Source organism: Agelaius tricolor, unplaced genomic scaffold (assembly GCF_023055355.1).
Source record: "Agelaius tricolor isolate 1412-34295 unplaced genomic scaffold, bAgeTri1.0.p SCAF_13, whole genome shotgun sequence".
NCBI classification, from domain to species: Eukaryota; Metazoa; Chordata; class Aves; order Passeriformes; family Icteridae; genus Agelaius; species Agelaius tricolor.
Window position 1 is genome coordinate 5,130,632 of NW_027269273.1, and position 21,246 is coordinate 5,151,877.

A 21,246-nucleotide genomic window follows, 5' to 3' on the forward strand; every position below is an offset into this window, starting at 1 on the left:
GAGAAGGACACAGACATGCTGGGTGCCATCCCTTCTCCTGCTTCAAGGCACAAACACCTGAGCTGGGGGCTCTTGTGCAAAGCTTTTCTTTCCTTTCAACACAAAAGAGACAAATTGTAAACCAAGAGGATGGACTAGCTGGGGTGAAAATAATCCCAGCCTTCCTATTTGGCTTTTTGTCACTGCTCTGTGTTCCTCAGCTCACTGGAGCATCCAGCCCTTCCCTTTCCCGGGGGGCTGCAGCTTCTCCAGGAAGCCCCCAGCCCTCCCCAGGCTGGTTTGAAGGGTGAGTGAGGCCTGAGAACCCCTGAACCTTCAAACACTCAAAAACCACGGGCCAGAGCTGCTTTTCTGCACGTTCAGATTTCAGGGAGAAGCCAAATCCTTCCCAAGAGCTGCTCTTCAGGGAAGGGAATAACCAGCACTCACTCCTTTTTGTGTGCTGAGTGGATGTTATCAGTCTCCTCTCACTGCTGCCTGATCTTTCCCATCCTCCAACGCAAATCCCAGCGTTTTCCTGAGCTGCTTGCAGTCCCAACTCCAGTCTGGAGCTGTCAGCCCTCCTGTTTCCATAGTTTCAAACACTTTTTAAAGCAGAGGATCCCCAAGCCAACCTCCCAAAGGCATCTCCCTCCCTCCAGCTGCCTCTCAGCCACCTCTCATCAGCTGCTCCATCCCATCCTTGCAGAAGCCCAGCAAATCTCTATAAACATGTGCCATCACCCCTTTCCTCACAAGTTCCATACCTCCACCCACCAGGTTTCACTCTCCCATTACCAAACCCTGCTTTACATTAAAGCCTTTGCTGCCTTCTCCTCCAGACTCATTAATTTCCCTTTTAAAGGCTCATTCCTGCACAGATTTCCATGACAGAATCCTTCCCATTTTTTCCTGCTGCCGTGGGGCAGCCCTGATCTCTCTGTGCAGGCTGCTGGAATTCCTCAATCCAGCATTTCCCAGCTGCTCTCAGCCTCTCCCAGACCCCACATCACCTTCATGCTACAATTATTTTGTTAAAGGCCAAAAAAACACCAGAAGGGCCTGAAGCAGCCTGAATTACACAAAGGGTAATTTAAAGCACAAAGCTCAGCCTCTGAAAGATCACCTTTTATCAGCTTAAAACCCCTCCATGAACAGGAAATCACAAAGAAAAACCATGAATTTATTTCAGGGCTTAGTCATGGGAGACAAAGTAAATTACCAAGCACAGGAGCCCTCAAAAAAAATAAAAATAAACCACATTAAACTCCTTTTTAAAAAATATTTCTGTAGCCAGTACAGCCCATAGAGCAACATTTGCAGCTGGAAAGTGTAGCCCAGCAGTTCATTAGCAATTTTTTAAATTCAGGTTGCTCATCACAAGTCCCATTGTTCCCATTAGACCAGATAAACACATCCAGGGCTGTGCAGAGCACCAGGAGCTCACCAAGGCAAACACATCTGCTGAACCTGCACAACCCTGACGTTTCTCAGAGCTGTTCTTTCTTTTTTTTTTTTTAAAAAAAAAGGCACCCTAAAAGTGTTTCTTCTTGCTAGGTCTTCAGAATAAAGCTTGGTGGACAAAAAGGTAAAAATAAACCACAACCAAACAAATAAATTTAAAAAAAAAACCTAAAAAAACCCAGGTAGAAAATAATTACCTGTCCTATACTGCAACACAGAGCAGTGGCTGAGAAGTTCGAAAGCACAGAAGATAGGTGGGAAATGAGAGAAAACACATGGAAAAATGCAAAAACAATGAAATGCCATAAGAAATGCCTAACTAGGAAAAGGAGCAAAAGAACAGGGAGCAAAAGGCAAAGAAACAAGTAAGGGCTTTTATTTTAATGGGCCCATCAGTTCAAAATAAAGGGATTTGCTCATCTGCCTAGCACAGGACTGTGTAGGAAAAATTAAAAAAAAATTAAAAAAAAAAGAAAGGAGCAGAATTACCAGGGACAGATGTGGAAAGATGGGGTTTGAGAAGACACCAAAGAATGAGGGTGACAAGAAGCCAAAGAAGAACCAACCAGCTGCAGGAAAAACACTTCAAAATTCTCCTACCAACGTCTTTCCTTCTTAAAAGAGTGCAATTTATAGCTCTGCTGCAGCTTTGAAAGAAGACACAATGAATTATTAACCACCTAGAAAGGGACCTGATGGAACTGAGCTGCTGCTCCCTGGGCTTGGGAAAGCTGAGGCAGGCCCTGGAGCTGGAGGGGCTCAGAGGACATGGAGAGCACTGGGATTGTCCTCTGGGCTGGCACCCAGCACCTCCCTGGGAAGCTCTGTCACCACAAGGGTCACCAGAGTGGGAAAAAGGAGCATTTTTTGCTTAGAAACCACCTTTAGCTGCTGGGGGCTGGCCCATGGGACTTTCAGTCAATGGGACAAGAGTGTAAAAGTCAAATAAATATAAATCCTCTGCCCACAGCACTTCTGTCTGCAGAGCAGAATCTTTTCATAGAGAGAGATCTCTGTATTTACAGCAACTCCTCATCATGTTGAACCCTGTTCAAACCACTCTCCTTTGAGCTTCCTGCCCTTCCTCTGCCTCTTCCCACCCTCATTTCATTTTTTTGGATGCAAACCAAGCTCAGTTGTCAATGTCAACATGCATTGACAGCTTTGGGCAGCAGCACGTGCTGAGGTGCAAACCCCACCTGGCCAACACTGCCCCCCAAACCTCCCCTGCCCCACCAGAAGTGGAGATTTTTGGGGATGCTCAGCCAAACGTGGGCCAGGGCTGGTGTTAGCAGCAGAGGGAAGGATGGAGGAGGGACAAGAGCCACCTGAAGTCACCTCCCCACCCCTCTGAGAGCCCTGCAGGCCCAGGGTAACCCTGGGAACAGGGAACTCCTCCTAGGATTGAGCTGCCACTTTAAAATCTGGCTTGGAAACAGCCAACCGACCAGAACCCCAAAATTAGCTACTTGACCTCATCTGAGAGTGGCCTTGATGATCTCAAAGGGCCTTTCCAGCCTCAACAATCCTATGATTCTATAGGGAAAAATGCATCTCTCCTTGTCAATGTAAAGCTACTTCAGGAAAAGAATTCTCAGCTGGGATTCAGCTCTCATCATGCAGCAGATGCAACATTACCTCATTTACAAGGTGAATTTTTAATTAAGTTCTCTTGGAGACTAAACAGAGAATCCCAGACTGGTTTGGGAGGGAGGGGACCTCAAAGTCCATGCAGTACCTTGGGCAGAGACACCTTCCACTGTCCCAGGCTGCTCCAAGGTCCAAAATCCAGCCTGGCCTTGGGCACTGCCAGGGATCCAGGGGCAGCCACAGCCGCTCTGGGCACCCTGTGCCAGGGCCTGCCCACCCTCACAGGGAAGGATTTCTTCCCAATATCCCTCTGGCAGTGGGAATCCATTCCCCTTTTCCTTGTCATCAGTCTGTCTCCATCTTTCCTGCAGCTCCTCAGGCACTGGGGACAGGCACAACCACACTGCTTGTGTGGTTTGATGCCCCAGGAGGTGCCCCTGCCCCTCAGCAGGACACCAAAGTGAGGGTCTGACATCCCTGCACACATCTGGAGTTCCACTGCTGCCCTGCTCAAACCTCAGCAGCCTTTGGAGCTGCAGCTCCCTGCCAATCCCTGGATGCACAAGGAGCACCCTCGGCTCCAAATTCCACAGCTTTACAAGCACAACGTGTGAGCTGTTTGCCAAGCTCAGAACACTGCAATAAAACACCCACACAGTGACAAGAATGAGACTTTAATCAGTTTTAAGTGGAGTTTTAACACTAAGAGATAAAGGGTTGTTAAACACAATAACAAACGGACATCTGATTTGTATGAGGCATTATCCTGTACATGTCATACTTGGTTTTTGTGTATTCTCAGTTACACACAGAGCCACTGTTGCACAGCACAATAGTATTTGAAGAGGCTGAATCAGAGTAAGGCTGCTTAACAGACTGATTTTTTTTTTTCTTTTAGTATCTATATATATATATGCTATATGAAAACAGACTGGAAAATTTGAAGTGGCAGAGAAAGGCAGCTCTGCCAAAACGCTGCAGTTGGAGCCCCTTTTAGTGCACAGTCCCACCCCATCCATCTGCATGCACGACACTTTCCAACAGTATTGAGAAGGTAAACGAGGCACTTCGTGGCAACCACAGGCATCGTTAACATATTGCACACATTTGCTAGGACTAAACATGGAACTTGCACACCAGCATCCTCTTTTTGGATTATTTCAAGGTGGTTTTTTTTGTTTTGTTTTGAATTTGGAAAGCTAATTTCGATGCTGCATGTAAACTCCACTTCAGTTTACAATGTGTGCCCCGGGGAGGAATCTGGAGGCTGATTTTGCACAGCTGCCCTGGAGGAGCTGTGGCAAAGATTTCCACTGGGGCTGCCCAAGCCCAGGGGATGCTTCAGGGCCTTTACAGTTAAGCTCTTACCAAAGTGATGCCTTCAAGTAGTTTCAGACATGTAAGCTCTTGCACATCCCAACAGGCTGAAGCCTACAGTCTGGAAACTCAAGGAAAGATTACCTAGAGAATGCAGCTCAAGCTAATTATGAATACTGTCATAAATAAAGTTTTAGTAAGGACTCAAAAACCTTTCAGTCATAGCAATTCTTGTCAACTTCTATGGGGGTGGTAACTGAAATAAAGTATAGGAGAGTATGTATAATATATATTTATATATATAATATATATATATATAATGCCATTTTTCCATTTCCAATGACTACACCATAAAATGTAAGCAAGGCTTCTCAAAGACGTCGAAACATTAAAAAAAAAAAATTAAAAAAAACAAAACAAAAAACTAAAAACCCTCATTCCAACCTTCACATTCCAAAGGAAAAAGAACAGTGCAAAAGCCCATCCTTGCGTCCTGATTCCCGATCCGGCGTCACCGACTGGAGCTGCACCATCCAATCCTGATTATCCAAAGTGGGACACGCAGCACTGCCAAGATCCCAACACTATCCAAGCACGAGCACTTGGCTTTATTTAAGCACAACACAACTTTCAACTGTTATAAACCAGACAGGGTGAAAACACGATTGGAAGGGTAAGAGTTAAAATTCCTGTTCCCAAGGGAAAACCACCTCCTGCTCGTCACAATGAGCACTGAACCTTGATCCATTAAAGTCTAATGAAACCTGTAAGTCAGAACGTATTACCAGCTTTGTTAGAAGTTAGAATCATGAATCTGAGGAGCAGAATTGACCAACAGAAACCAGGTAAGGAAAAAAAAAAATCTTTAAAAGCCCTTTACACCTCAGTTTCCCAATTGTAATTAGTGAAAGTCCTGCCTTGTGTGGTTCAAATTCCAACCATTAATGCTGCTGTACAGGGCTCTGACAGATCCCATTCATAATTCTGGCTGAGAACACAGCTCATGAACTTCCATGTCAGCACCAAGAAGTTAATTAAGCAGGGGGATGTGTGTACTGCACCCTAAAAAAAGCATCAATTTGGGGTCAGCTGCTCATGGCCCATTCACATCTGGATGTGCCAGCAGCTGGACTCCCGAGCCACCTCGGGCTGGGCATGACAATCATCCACCAGAAGCCAACTTTGAGCCCTACCCTAGGAACAAATAATCCAACACTGCCACTTGGCTTAGAAAAACAATTTCTTGGGTGCTTTGAGGGGTTGTTTTTGATAGTAATGTATTTGGGACAAGTTCTGCTTTTTAATCTTCATTTACAGCGTTGAGAATTTACTGCAACACTGGTTTCCTGTCTCTGGTGTGTAATGTCCGTTTTTTAAACATTGCAGGTAATGAGTATTCAAGTAAAATTCCCTAACAGTTAATGACTTTTTTTTTTTTTCTTAAAAAAAAAAGTGTGCAAAACTGCAAAACTCATTGTAATAGAATGTGTAAGGTCAAAGGGGTGGAACGGCTGACAGAGGTTTGATTGAATAAATGCATCAGAAATCTTCCAAACAAACACTAACCTGGAGAATCTCCAATGACATTTCCTGTGCACCATTACAAAATCTTTTTATATTCATGAGAGGGAAAAAAAAAAAAAAATAAAGCTTGCAAGGCAGCACATGAAGTATTCACAGCAGGAATATGATTGAAAAACTACTAATATAAATGTAAGATGTTGACTGATGTTTTTGCACTAAGAGCATCTGACTTTTAGCACTGGCCTTGATTACACAGGAGATGGAGCAGCCATTACAATTCAGAAAAAAATCCCAATAAATCATTGTCTAATTTGGTAACCATTTGTTTCAAGCTCTTACTTTAGTTGATAGCCTCCACATTTGTATGGTTAAGTCATTGTTGCTGTGTTTCCTTTTGCTGTTTTTTTTTGTTTGTTTGTTTTTGTTTCTCGTGACCCCAATTCCTTGTCTCCCTTCATAGCGCGGGTCTCGTGGGTGTCGTGAAGGTTCATTCCTGTACCCCTAGACAGAATCACTCTCTCTAGCTGCCTTTTCTAGCACCATTACACTTAAAAAAAATGAAAAATGCACAAACAACAAGCAGTGACAGCGGCGACTCCTCACCCATTGTCCCGGATGAATTAGGGCAGCATGCTGAGGAAAGGTGCATGGAACAGCCGGACACGGTACACAGGCCACGCTCCTTTCCGAGCATCACCTTCCAGCCCCCATCCAAAAAACATGCATTAGAATGTAGGAAAAACCTTCTAGAAACATCTCTTAGCCAACTGCAGACTTTTCTGTTGCCACACAAGTGCAAAAAAAGGGGCAGGATGTGAACCTGTAAAATTTTTTTTTTTTTTTCTTTTCGGTTTTTGAAACTTCGTTTGGTGACAGAACACAAAAGGAAAAATTCCTACGCATACACATTAGGTCTGTCTCCACTTTTATAAAACTGGAATAAAATGGGAAAGTGCCATGTTTATAGTTCCTAATTGAAGTTTTAATGTCCTTTGACACAAAAAGGTATATACATAAGAGCTACGTAACCTTTCTTTAACCCCCCCGACTGGACAAGTGTCAAACCCTGTAGATTTGTAGGGCAAAACAAGATTGGTCAGGAAAGAATTGTTCCTATAACTGGTAATCTGACACTATGTCCTTTTGCCATTTAGAAAGGTCCTTTTTTTTTTTTTTTCAGTTTATTCAAGTTTGTCTGTCTTCATGTTTTTTTTTTTTTTTGTATGGTTCTTTTTTATCTCTGATAAAAAAAATATTCAGACTTTTGTAATCTGCGTATGCTGATCTTCATCAAAAGGTTCATTCTCTGGATCAGAGTCAGTGGTGTCAGAGTATCTATAATGATCAGGTTCATTGTCACTAACATCTGGTGTTACAGAAGTTGAACTGCTAGCCTCTGGGTTTGATGGCTCTTCTACTGTTTTTGTGAAAAATAGCTTCACCTGGGGAAGGAAAAAACAACATTTAAAAAGGGAACCTGGATTTAACTGAGCAATTTTTAACAGCACAGGTCCTGGCTACCCTGAGTCACACCCGTGCTCCTCTCCCCAGAGAGAGGTTTGCCAGCCTCTCAATTCCACCCCTGGCAAAGCAGCAGGATTTTCCAGCCCAGCTGCAGGAATTGTGTCTGCCTGAGTGCTCAGGTGCTCCTGAGCTGCAGCAGCAGGACACCCCAGCACACCCTCCTGCCTTCCCCAACTCCCAGAGCACCAGGAGATTGCAGCAAGAGTGCACAGGAATGAACAAAATCCTCTCTAATGGGTGACTCTTGTGTGGGAAGTCTGACCCAAGCAATATTCCAAGCTATGACCATTACCTTCAAACGAGCTCTGGCTGATCTTTAATGAGGAAGTCAGAAAATGCTGGAATCTTACAAATGCCTTTTGCATGTTTAAAACACTGCTGACAATGGCTCATACTCCCCAAAGCTCAAGTGCCAGGGTAAGTAAGGTATTCCCAGAATCACAGGACAGCTGGGCTTGCAGAGACCTCTGGAGATGATCCAGCCCAAGCCCCTGCCCAGGCACAGGAGCATTTCCAGGTGAGCTTGGGGTGAATCCAGAGAGGGAGACTCCACACCCTGCCCAGGCAGCTGTTCCAGGACTCTGCCACACTCATGGAAAGAAGTTCTTCCTCGTGTTGAGGGGGAATTTGTGTTTTAGTTTATGGCCTTTGCTCCTCATCCTGTCACTGGAACAGTGACAGAACAGTGACAGAACAGCCCCTGGAGATGTCTGTGTGGACTGATGGGATCCCCCCTCAGCCTTCCCTTCTCCAGACTGGCCAGGCCCAGCTCCTCTCCTCAGATCATCCTTGTGGCCCCCTGTGCTTCCCATGGCACAGCTGCAAACCAGCTCAGGAGCTCAGTGGGCCCAGCCCACAGCTCAGGCAGGGAAGATGGCACCTGGCCAGCAGCTCTCCCAGCCTCTGATGGCTTTGACAAACACCTGGAACAACCTGAAGACTTCAACCCCAGCTTCTCAACATGCATCAGCTCCCCAAAAAGCAGATAAAAGCATAAAGCTCAAAGCTTTGCTAAGTGATGGCAATACCAACACATGAACTCAGCTTCTACACAACAGTTTCACATGGTCCCTCCAAAGGCAAAACAAATCATGCATGCAGCTTTTCAGCTTTGTTCACACATAAAATATACTGACCTTGAAGTTTGGAGAGAAATATCTGTTGGCTTTGTCTTTATTTGCTTTGTCTAGATCGTTTTTTGTTAATGTAAGGATTAAATATTCCTTATCATTATCTGAGCGCTCTGTACTGAAAATACCATCAAGTTCCTGATCTGCAACTAGACTTCCATTTTCTACTTTGTCTGAATTTTCATCCAGTCCTATGAAGAATGTATTTACCCAAAAGTGAAACATTTTGTCCTGGGGGAGGAAGAACACAGAAAACAAGCTTGTTTTAGTATTCACTAATGGCACGTTAATTAGACTGCTATCAGCATCTGGTCAAAAACAGATTTGTAATATCAGGCAAAACTTGGTTGGACAACAGTATGGCATTTGTTACATTGCATGCAAAGACATTTTCACCACATCTCCTGGACAACACACATAAATCTGCATTCATCAAGCTCAATTTTAACCAATTAAGCTTTTAGAAGTCACTCAGAGAGCTAAGCTTAAAACTATCACATCTTCAATAAAAGCAGATGATAATAAATTCAATAAATTTAAACTTGCAATCACAAGGCATAAATAGATTTATTTTTTGCTCACAACTTGCCAAGCAATCCCTAAACCCAAGAGACAACCTGTGTGAACCAGCTGAGGTGAGTAATACTGAATCTCCCCTGTAACAGAAAGCTTGTCTTGTTTTTATACAGAAATAGCTACAACTGAGCAAAACCACAAATCAGCCAGAGCTTTGCTGAGCAGCACTGAGAGGAAGGCAGAGCCAGTGCCTGCTGTCCTGTCCAGCAGGAAGTTTTTAGGGAGAAGCCAAGGCAGCTGAAGGAGGTTCAGCTCAAGCAGAACTTGAGAGATGACCTTGAGCAGTTTGATTCTCCACTCTGCCACAGCCCCAAGCTGCTGTTTCCAAGGTCAGCTCTCCTTGGCACACCAAACCCCTCTCTCTGACTGACACTGAGCTACCTCCACTTGCTGTTTACACACAAAACCTTCTCTTTGACTCTGAAGTGCCTTTTCAGGCTCAAGATCCAAGGTGCAAATGGCCAGTTCCTCCCACAAGGGTCAGTATTGCTGCTAAAGCTGCAGGGAAAGGAAGCAGAACCTAACATTCCTTGGTATTACACAGAGCACAAACTCACTCCTTCTGAGCTAACTTACATATTTTGGTTTACCAAGGAGCTCTAATTCCAATTTCTTACTGGAAAATCCATGTCCTGCCCTATCTTCCCATTCATCTCTGCTGGTAAGGAAGCAGGGGGGAAATGAGAGGTGGAACAGAAGTGGTTCCAGTGTATGTGACACGAGCAGACCTCCTGCTGAAGGCAGTTTGGCACCAGCAAAATACCACAGCATTTTCCTGAGCCAATGAAAGAATGCAGGGAAGAGCTGCACTACTTAACTCACACTCATCCTCCTCAAAAATTTATTTCAACAGGATACTGGGAATTCACAAGTGTTCCTCTCTGCCAAAGGTCAGCAGACTCATTTTCAGTATTTTAGGTAAAGCCTACAAAACCACTTCCAGCTTGTCTGCATTTTTGTAAGCACCTGAGAGACCCCAGGCAGGACAGAAATTAAAAATCCAGCCAGGAACACTTCTGGTAGCTGAGTTCCCCACTTCACCACGTGCCTGTCTGCAGCACTTTGGGAATCCAATCTAGCAAATGAGTTGTTTGGGGAGTCTAAAAGATGTTTCCCACTGCCACTGAGTCCCTTCAAGCCACCCCACCTCTGAAGAAGCCTTGCTGGAGCCCTTCCATGGTTCTTGCCAGGCCCTGCTTACACATTTCATACCCTCCTCTTTCCCCAAGAAAAGCCTTAAAAATTCCCTGCCTGGGCCTGGAGTTGAGGATGAATATCCTGGGTTCACTCTGCTGATGTCTCTGCCCCAGAGGAAGAAGCAGCAGCCAAAATCTGGGTGAAGACAAGCTCAGGGTACCCCAAGCCAGGTTTCTCCTCACCCACACAGTGAGTTCCTCAGAAAAAACCCCAAAGAGATGGAGAGGCTCACTCCTGCTGAGGTCAAACCAGAGACAAGCAGCACTTTCCTGCTGAAACCCCTCTGGTGCTGGCCCCCAGTGCCACAGAGGAGGCCCTGGGTGGAATCAGTACCAGCAGAAGGCAGAGTTTTGTCATGCCTCACCTTCAGCTCCATGAGTGCACAACCAGGAGGGATTCAGTTGGCACTGCAAGGGCTGGGGGGACTCACAAACCTCTCCCTAGACAGCTTTTAATCTCTGTTCCTTGGGACAAATTTGCAGAGGTCTTCAGGGACTCAAACTAAACACTACAGCTCAGATGAGCTGGTCATTTCTCCTTTTATCTCCCTCCAGCTTTTTAAAGCATCAAGTTATTTTTCTTTCCTTCCCACTGCACAACTTAATTAGCCTAATAAACTGAGTTCATGGGTCTTGGAACATGGCATGGCCACTCAAATTAAGGGAAGACTTGGTCATGTTTTTTGGAATTAGTTCTTAAGGCTGATAACTGTGTCACTGTTTTCACTGAAGAGCAAATCCATTATTCAAAGTGAGGATTTAGCTGAAGCATCAGGACCCAAGATATTTCATGGGAGACAAGGAAGAAAGATGATGTAATATGGGCCAAAGATAGGAATTTTAAAAATCAAGGCATGAACTGAACTCAGGCTTTATATAGCAAATCAAAATACCAGACCAAGTGCTCACATAACACAAGTTAATGAATAGACTTCTGAAAAAAAAAAAAAAGTATTAGAGGCTGTTTTTCAATGTGTTTTGCTTCACTTCCAGTTACATCACAGACATCTGTCTTAAAAAAAAAAATAAACCACAGATGTACTTCTTCCCATAACCAAATCTGTGCCATAAATCTCCAGTGCAGTATCAGATGAGACAGAGGCTGATTTAATCCCACAATTCTGACAAACAGTGCTTGTCCCCACCTCGTGCAGTGCCTCACACTGACAGAAAAACATTCTCCACTCTAGAGCTGGTCTCTAGCTGCAGACTGGGATCCAAATCCCAGATTTAAGGCATCAGTCAGGAGTTCCCATGTCCTCCTGAGAGTTTAAGTTTTGCAGAGAGATCCCCAGGCACTCGCAGTGAGTGTGCAGCACCCGCTGAGGGGCTGGGGATGCTCTCCAAGAATGGGGATCTTGGTTCAGCCTGTTCCCCTGATGGAACTTCCTGTACCATTCTGCAGATCAACACTGAGTCTTCTGACATTTTCAGAGCTCATTCCTCAGCGTTTGCTTAACAGCAACTGCCCAAAGTCTTGTTGAACTCTGCAGCACAACTTATCTCTAGGCTGGAGAGATGAAATGCAACTGCTCAAACAATGCTGTCAGCCCTCCCACGCTGGAGTCTGGGGATAAAACACCACTGACTCTCACAAATTAAACCCACATCAACATTTCCCTCTCATTTGTACTGGGAGGACTCCCAAAAAAAGGTCTCCTTCAGCCCCAGGCTCTGGAGGCAGGAAGATGAGGAGATTTCTGCATTATTTTTAAACAGGCTCCCATTGAACCGAGTGATCTAAGGATACTCTGAAATACTTTCAGATTATCGTGTCAACATCAATAACTGGAAGAAAAAAACTTTGCAGAGATCCATGGAAGCAAAACTAGAGGAAAAACTACAAAAAAACCCCAGCAAAACTACAGCAGCAGTGTGAGATGGACAAACAATCAAGCTACAAGAAAAAGCCATGTTAAAAAAAAAAAATCCCCCAAATTACAAACTTCTACCCATCAGAAATTCATCCACAGTCACAGCACTTGAGCCTCAAGCCATTTTGTTCTCATGTGGGCATGCATTTCATTCTTGAAAGGAAGTAGCTACAGCTCACTGAAGAAACAGTCTGAGGATAAAGTAAACAACTTGATTAGACAAGAAAAGATCAAGAGCTGGGGACTTCCTAACTGATACCAGGTGGCAGAAACCATGGAAGGGATGAACTTTTCCAAAGCTGTCAGCCCTGTACCAATGATCCTGTGGCTGAGGTCAGCTCCCAAAAGCCACTGAATTTGCCTAAATTAACTTTTGCCATTAAAAGAAAGGACATGTGGCTGCTTTAAATCTCACACTGACTCTACAACCTTAGGTGTCTGCAGTTATTTAGGTTTGGTCTGGTTTATGGATAATAATTTTATCCAAAATTGAGGAGGGCCCTCCTTACAGAGAGCTCTGCAGATAATGCTGTTCTTCAAAGGATTGGGAAATTTGGGAGCAAATACAGGTGAGGGAATCTGGGCACTTCAGCTGAAATCAGTGTTATCAAACAGCAAACCAGAGGCAGGACAAAAAGCTTTCTCCATCTCCAGAGATGAGACACAGCCATTCTCCAGCCTGAGGTTCAGAATGGAGCAGGAATTACACTTTTAATCGATATTATTAGGTTTTTTATTATGCTAAAGTTAAAATGCACACTGGTCAATATGGGGTGTCTTTAAGACTTCTTCAGCTACCTGTAATCTGCTAACAGAAAATCTGTGAAGAACAAGAACCAGTGACAGGCAACAGACTTAAAATTCCACTTTTCATAAACCTGGTTAATAAAGCAGAATCTCTGAAAGATAAGATGCTGTTGCTCCTAATTATGCTGCTTCTCATTAATTAGGTGATCATTGCATAAATGGATCTTTAAAATACCAGTCTCCACAGTGGAGGGCCTTCAGTTTTGGGTAAACTTGTGTAGATAGTTGATATAGAAAAGGAACAGGAGCAGATGTGGAACAGCTGGACAGAGAAATGTGTTCAGTTTGAGCCAAGGTAGGATCTTCTGGCACCAATGGTCCCCTCTGCCCTGATCTCACTTTATTCACTTTACGCAACAACCTGTGCAAGGACCATGTGGAAGGATCAGCTCCTGAGTTTGCAGCAGAGCTAACAGAGGTGATCTTACCACAACTGTGGAACATCTCACACCTATTTTCTCTGTCCTCCATTCATACTGAAAGCTGAGACAATAAGACACTTGATTCAACAGATATTTTAGAGAGATTATCAAGGTGTTTTTTTAACTAGTTGATGAAGGAGCAGTTTCCATCTCAGAAAAGTTTGCAGATGGGAAAAGAACCACCTTCACCATTTCTTTGGCTCTACCTGGCCATAAACACTGAGAAACTGAGCACCTCTGCACTACCTGTAATCCACAGAACCCAAACAGTTTGGGTATTTGATAAGAATAGACAAAAAGGAAAAAAACAACACCAAAAAAAAAACCCCAACAACCAGCTACTCAGAATTGACAAAGATTCTTAAGAAATGAAACCACACTCTGACTCTCTGAAATGAAACTCCAGCACAGAAATGCTCCTGCTGTGGTTCTGCACTTCTACACCCTCCTGAAGACCCAACTCACACTGCACAAACTGTGGGTGCTCAGGAGGGGCTCTCACTACAGAGTCTCAGCATCTCAGTGCTCTCTGCAGGGGTAAAACAAATTTGAAAACAAATCTCCAGGGCTAAAACAAAACAGCAGTTTGTTCCTGGGGCTGCAGAGCCAAGATCCTGAGCTGCACACTGGTGTTTCAGGGATGGGCAGGGCAGCACAGCACTTCCCATCAGGTCTGTCTGCAATCCATGTGTTACTGGAGATGGCAAGGAACAATAAACTCACAGCTCAGACAGGAGAGGGGAGAGAAATGTCTCAGATGTTGGGGCTTGGCATCAGCTCCTCCCTGCATCCTCATGTTCAGCCCACAGTACTCAGCTGGGGGCTCCTGCAGAAGCCTCTTCTCAGAGCTGGCTGCTTGCATGTCAATAATCTCAGCTTGGAAACTGAATTTCTACTTTTAAAATACTTTTACAGCCTCTGTACTGCACATAACTGCACTGACCAACTCAAACATCTCCTCAAACGGGCAGAGAAGGAAAACAAGGCCACTAAGGAAATGTCCAGAAACTTCCTGAATTAAACTTGTTCACACAAGCAAGCCCACACAACAGTGTGCATGTTCACTCACACACAGCTGGCAGGTACAGCCTGGGTGCACAGCTCTAAGTGATGTTACCTCATCACTTCTCTTCTCCTGATCCACTTGAGCATTTCTTCCTTTTATGAACTCACTCACTGAATGCTCTGAAGTTTTCTAACCTCCACTCAACTGTGAGGAACTACTGATGAGGAGTTTTAAATAGCAAATATCAAGGTTGCCTTTAATCAGCACAATCTCATCCTCACCTTTCACTCTGGTAGATCCAAAGTGGCTCCACAACCACCAGAACTAAAGAAACTCAAGAATTTAGCTTTAAGAACTGGCTAATTTTGGTTTCAAAGTAAGTCCTAGGTTAATTTTTATTTTTTTTTTTCCACAACTGAGACCCTAATAAAATCCTCAGCTCAGAGGGAATTCTCTAAACCTCTCATGTCAAGGCACTGCAGCTGGGAACAGAGAGGTGGTGAAGAGATTGCAGAGATACTTTTACAAAGTGCGTGGGAACTCAATTATCTCAGAAATTCAGCTAAATTTGACAGATGGGTACAAATCAGCCAACAGCACAGACAGGATCTTCTGTGCCTGCTCAAACCTCAAGAAAATTTAGTGAAGAAAACAGCTGGAGTTAACTTGCTCAGTATGCAAGTCTATTTTTAGAAGGTGAATGTTTCTTCCTCAATTAGATTACTCACTACTACCCAAAAGACTGCAATACAGACCTCAGGATCATTTTTACCCAACCTTTGTACTTAATCTCACAACTCCCCAAACATCCAACTTTCATTTTGTGGTCCATTGGTTCCTTGGGAAAACCAGACATCAAAGAATTAAACGCCGTGATTCCACATCCCTGAAAAATAACCAACATCCCAACCCCCAAGCATCAGGGGCTGGCTTAACAACATTTTTTCAGAAAAAAAAAAGCAAGGAAACCAACCTTTTTCAACATCTTGTTCTGTTTGTGGAAAAATTCCACTTTGATATCACCACATACGGGCAGAGGTTGAGGGAATTCAAAGTACATGTACTTGTCTTCACGTCGTGAGGGTCCTGAAGGGGAGGTGAATATCTTTACCTTTAGCTGGTACACCACAAACTGAGGATCTGTGGGACAAAACAGAGTGGCACTTGGTGAGAAAAACCTCCAAAGTGGCAAAAAAACCCCCCACAACATTGGTAGCAGAAATAAAATCGTGGGCTATGATGTTGTCAAAGTTAGCTAAATTTCTCTTAAGGGTTTGACACCACAGGGGATCAAACTTTGCCAGATGCTACTGGAAACAGCCTTGAGACTTCTGTCCTTCATGGCAATACTTTCAGGCCACTAGGGAGTTCCTAAAATGTTATTTCTTTTGAATATAATGACTGTAAAATGTGAATTACTTGACTGTTCCTTGCATTTTCCCCCTCCTCTCTATCACACAGACCAAAGTGAGAGGTTTTATTCTCTTCTTCCAGCTGTTGGCTGGTCATGCCAGCACAAACTGACTCTAGGCTTACACAAATAAAGTAAAACAAGGACAAAACTGAACTGAAAACCAATCAGAAGAGCCTCAAAGCTGGTCCTATAAATCACCACCACCAGACAAGTGCCAGCCATGGCATCACTTCCCCAATGAAATCTGATGGGGTAACACTGAAATTAAATAAAAGGAGGTTTTGGTCCAGTTTAGGAAGAGGTGCTTTGGAAATGGTCAGGTCAGACACAGCCCTGTAGAGCTGCTAAACACACCCACAGTGTGCTGCTGAAGGGCCCAGGGATGACACCATTACTGGCAGGCTCAGAGAATCCAGAATGGGTTAGGTTGGAAGGACCTTAAATCCCATCCATTCCCACCTCTGCCATGGGCAGGGACACCTTCCACTGTCCCAGGCTGCTCCAAAGCCCCAAAATCCTGGCCTTGGGCACCTCCAGGGATCCAGGGGTAGCCCCAGCTGCCCTGGGCACCCTCCCAGGGAACAATTCCTGTGTATCTCACCTGAATTTCCCCTCTGCCAGTGTTCAAGCCATTCCCCCTGTTGATCACCACAGCTCCTGTTGCAGGATCCCTCTCCAGACCCTGGAAGGTGCTGTGAGGTCTCCACACACCCTTCTCTTCCTGCCCTTATCTGCCTCAAACCCTCAGAGCTGTGAAACTCTGTCACCCCCTCATTCAGCCCTAGAGGCTGGGCTCTGCCCTGTCAGTGCCTTCAGAGCAGCAGAATGATACCAAGGAAGGCAGAGTCAAAGTTACCAGGTTGGTAAAATTGCTGCCAACACAACTAAAGACACAACACCATCGATTTCACATTCTGAAAAATCACTGAGAACTCCAAAGAAACTTAAAATATTACAGCATACAACTGCTGAGCTTGACAGTTATTTTATCTTCTCAGGTGCTTGGGCAATCTGCTGTCTGTCCCAACACCCTCCCATGGACACACAAGTCAGCACTCACTTGAAGCAGTCCAGCCTCAAAAACACAGCCCAGTTCATCCAAAATATGAAATAAGTGGTAATTGCAGAAATCTGTAACCTGCACACCTCTTCCCTAAGGCAGAGGGATTTTGGCAGAGGCTCCTCCCTCCCTCCTCCTGTACAGGCTGACAAGCTGCTCCATTGTTTCTTGTGTGTGTTACATGTTCAGGTACTGCCTCACAACAATATTAACAGGGCAATTTTAATCAAAGCCACAGGAGGCACTGGAATTAATTACACATTGCTGTAATCCCCAAAGCAAAACCATCAGATTTTTTCCACCACCAAAAACCAAGCACGCAACACAAGGCAGTCACTGCCCTGTAACACAGCCCACAGGACAGAGCAGAATTTGTTTTTGTATTTCAAAACTTCACAAAATCTGCTGTTCCTCACTAACACAGTGTATCAGCAGATGAGATTAATCATTTACAGGTGTATTAATGCTTTAAAAACCTCCACATAAAGAAAAGTTTATTCCAGAGTTAATTAGGTATTTACCCAGTTGAACTGATTCATTTATTTTTTTATTTTTTTTTGGAACATCATGGGAAGAATGATGTTGCTGCATTGGAAGCCAACATGCCATTAGGCAAATGTTTTTCAGCAATTCATGTTTCCCAAGAGTTGCTGTGTTTAAAAAAAAAAAAAAAAAAAAAAAGAAGGAGGTTTTTCATAAAAGTAAGGAACAAATACCCAAATGTACATAAAATGGTGGAGTGGATGTGGCACTCAGTGCTCTGCTTTGGGTGACAAGGTAGGGATTGGGCACAGACTGGACTCAATCTTGGAGGTTTTTTCCAGATGGAATCACTTCTTTTCAAACCATTAACACACTTGCATGTCGTAAAATAATCCTGAGTGCTTCACAGCTTCACCTGGGAGATCCCAGAGGACAGAGCCCACAAAGATTTTGGACTGTGAGCTGTTTCCATGTGATTTCCTCCAAGATGTGCAGCTCTGGGTGCCATCAGCCCATCCCAAATGCCACCAGGCTCCCTAGCAGAGGTGAAGGGCTGCTGGTACTTACTGCAAGTTCCGCTGCTGAACATGGGAATTGTTTCAAACATCATCTTGTGGAACAGCAGTGCCACTGGTCTGTAATCCAGGTGATTCTTTAACAGGTAGCTATAGTAGTACACGTAGCGTCTCTGACTGGGAATTGTCACTCCCTAAACAGAGGGAAAACAAGGGTTAAAAACCTTGGAGCAGCATCACTGAAGGGTTCCTGCTCATCACCTCCACTCCAAGGAACAGCACCCAGAGCAGGGCACTGCTCTGCCAGGCACTCAGGGCATGGAGCCACCAGGAAAGGCTGAGGGAATTGGGATCCTTCAGCCCAAAGAGGAGAAGCTTTGGGGTGACCAAACTGTGGCCTTGCAGTGCCTGAAGGGACCAACAAGAACCATGGAGAAGGAACCTGGACAAGGGGGAATGGCTTCCCACTGCCAGAGGGGATATTGGGAAGAAATCCTGCCCTGGGAGGGTGGTGAGGCTCTGGCTCAGGGTGCCCAGAGCAGCTGTGGCTGCCCCTGGAAGTGTCCAAGGCCAGCCTGGGACAGTGGAAGGTGTCCCTGACATGGCAGGAGAGCTGGACAACCTGGCTCCTGCTCATCACCTGCAGCCCCAAGAGCAGCTCAGTCACTGCTGAGCAGCACCAGAGCAGGGCACTGCTCTGCCAGCGACTCAGGGCATGGAGCCACCAGGAAAGGCTGAGGGAATTGGGATCCCTCAGCCCAAAGAGGAGAAGCTTTGGGGTGACCAAACTGTGGCCTTGCAGTGCCTGGAGGGGCTGCAGGAAATATGGAAAAGAAACCTGGAGTGACAAGGACAAGGGGGAATGGCTTCCCACTGCCAGAGGGGATATTGGGAAGAAATCCTTCCCTGGGAAGGTGGGCAGGCCCTGGCACAGGGTGCCCAGAGCAGCTGTGGCTGCCCCTGGAAGTGTCCAAGGCCAGCCTGGGACAGTGGAAGGTGTCCCTGACATGGCAGGAGAGCTGGAACAACCCTCTAAAGTCCCTTCCAACCCAAACCCTTCTGTGATTCTGTGCTCTCCAAACATCCATGTCCAGCAATGAAGCAAAGAATGCAGAGTTTTCTCATTTCTTAAAAACAAACACCACAGACAGCCTGAGGGTCATGTCAAAAATAGTCTCATGCTGCTGCTTTTTTGGGGATGGAGAGCAAAAAATGTTTAACAAGAGGTGCCTTGAACATATTCAAACTTTAAAGCACCACTACATTAAGGAATTCTAAAATCAACCACTACAGCCATTACATTTTGACAGGATTTTAAGTCAAAAGACTAATGTTTGCTAATATCACTGTACTCAAGACTGGTGCTGCCTTCTCTTTACAAAACATCCTGGAATATTTTCCCAAAAATGTGGAAAGTTTCATTAAAACAGGCCCAACAGGCCAAAGTGTTCAAACTCTGAGGTAAACATTTGCTTTGAGAGCATAAAACCTAAGGATGTTTTTATTACTGATTTTAAATCAGCTGAAAGCTTAAATAAGGGAAAAGTTTCAAAGCTTTTGGAGCCAATACTTTCAAGTAAAACTGACAGAGATGAAAAATTGTTTCATTTCCCAGAAAATGCACGACATGGTCTAGAACAACCTGTAACTCCAGATTTGCAACAGCATCAGTAAAGAATCTTTCTGATTAAAACTGAATGTGGAATTGGAATAAACTGGAGAAAAACAAAGATTTTTCATACACAAATCTGTGAGCATTTGGTGACATAACCTAGACCTCATATTTCTATAAACTTTTAGTTTCACCTCACAACAGCCAGGAGCTAAGAGTGCTTTTAATTTAGTAAATCTCTATTATGCACACATGAAAATAGTCACTTCCTGCCATTTTTTTTTAATGTTGATTATTATGTCTCCTTATCACTTGAGCTGCTTCTAAACTACACAAAAGCCCTTTCCCTGCAGCATTTGCACAATGACCTTCCCAAGCAGCCTTGTACACTGGCCCTGCTTTTGGCTCAGATGTCCTCAGTGCTTATCACACCCACTCCTTAAAGGAGCACTAAAGTTCTCCTTCCTGGGATCTGAGCCTCAGGACTGAGCAAATGCCAGCCCCAGCAGGGCTTGCCAGGGCTGCCAGGAAAGCACAGAGGTGAGGAGAACACATTCCTGCCTGCCCAGAGCTTCCTCAGGCCATAATGGATGTGTCCTAAGGAAAAACCCCAGGACGAGCAAGGCTGGGACCAGAACCCAGGTAACATTTTCACACTGAGAGAGAGTCAAAAGCACAGCAAAGCACAGCCAGGTTTTGTCCAACAGGGCAGTTTCAGCCCTGCAGCCACAGTCTGACTGCCTGGAGGCACAGCCCTTAGATCCTGAGACCCTAAAACCCTAAAAGCAGTCCCACTGAGGCAGAACTCAGAGTTCTCCACTTCCAAAGGTCTGGATTCCAAGCAGAACCCTTTCCTAACAAACTAACAATACTCCATGGGGGGCAATCAAGCAGCACTCACTTTTACTCCAGAAAAATAAGGACAGGGAAGTAGTTCAAGCTCGTATTTCCCATCTATCACCACCACAATTTTTAAATGCATGTGAGATAAGCTCCTCTGGTCCCTATGCAAGAGCTTCCCAAACATTGTCAGGTTCTCCTCTCAATATAGCACAGGCAGGACAATGAAGAACAAATATTTTGGAAACAATATTGCCACAGTCCCTTTAGAACACACCCTACTGTGAGGGTGAAGCTGCAGCCTCAGAGCAGCAGGTGTGGCAGAGGTTGGCACCTGAGCATGTCCCCCAGACAGACACCCCCAGGGATGAGCTCTGACAGCAGCCATGGGAACTCTGCCCTGCTCCCAGGGTCATTCTGAGGCTTCCTCACACAAACTAATTGGGTTTCACTTCCTGTTCTGTTACAGCAACACCACAGAAACACAGCATGGTCTGGGCTGGAAGGGACTTAAAGCCCATCCAGTGTCACACCATGGCCAGGGACACCTTTCCCTGTCCCAGCTGGCTCCAAACCCCCATGTCCAACCTGGCCCTGGGCACTGCCAGGGATCCAGGGGCAGCCCCAGCTGCTCTGGGCACTCCCAACCCTCTGAGGGAAGAATTCCTTCTCAACATCCCATCTAACCCTACTCTGCCAGCATGAAGCCATTCCCCTTGTCCTGGTCCTCCAGGCCCTTGTAAAGAGTCTCTCTCCATCTTTCTTCTCAGCTCCTTGAAGTACTGGAAGGCCACAGTGAGGCCACCCCAAGGCTTCTCTTCTCCAGGCTGAAGAACTCCAATTCTCTCAACCTTTCCCTATATGAGAACTCTCAGGAGCCATCCTTGAAAATAAAACTCCATGGTGCTCAAAG

The 21,246-nt window shown here is 45.0% G+C and overlaps 1 protein-coding gene across 1 annotated transcript in view; it reads right to left on the reverse strand.

The window, feature by feature from the left end:
• Positions 1-3,691: 3,691 nt before the first annotated feature.
• PTEN (phosphatase and tensin homolog) overlaps positions 3,692-21,246 on the reverse strand; it is a 48,310-nt gene continuing 30,755 nt past the window's right edge. The window contains exons 6-9 of the mRNA XM_071438560.1: positions 17,934-18,075; positions 15,383-15,549; positions 8,535-8,759; positions 3,692-7,316 (exon numbers count right to left, since the gene is read on the reverse strand). Coding sequence (XP_071294661.1) covers positions 7,131-7,316; positions 8,535-8,759; positions 15,383-15,549; positions 17,934-18,075 — 720 coding nt within the window. The 3' untranslated portion in view covers positions 3,692-7,130. The remainder of the gene's footprint in view (positions 7,317-8,534; positions 8,760-15,382; positions 15,550-17,933; positions 18,076-21,246) is intronic.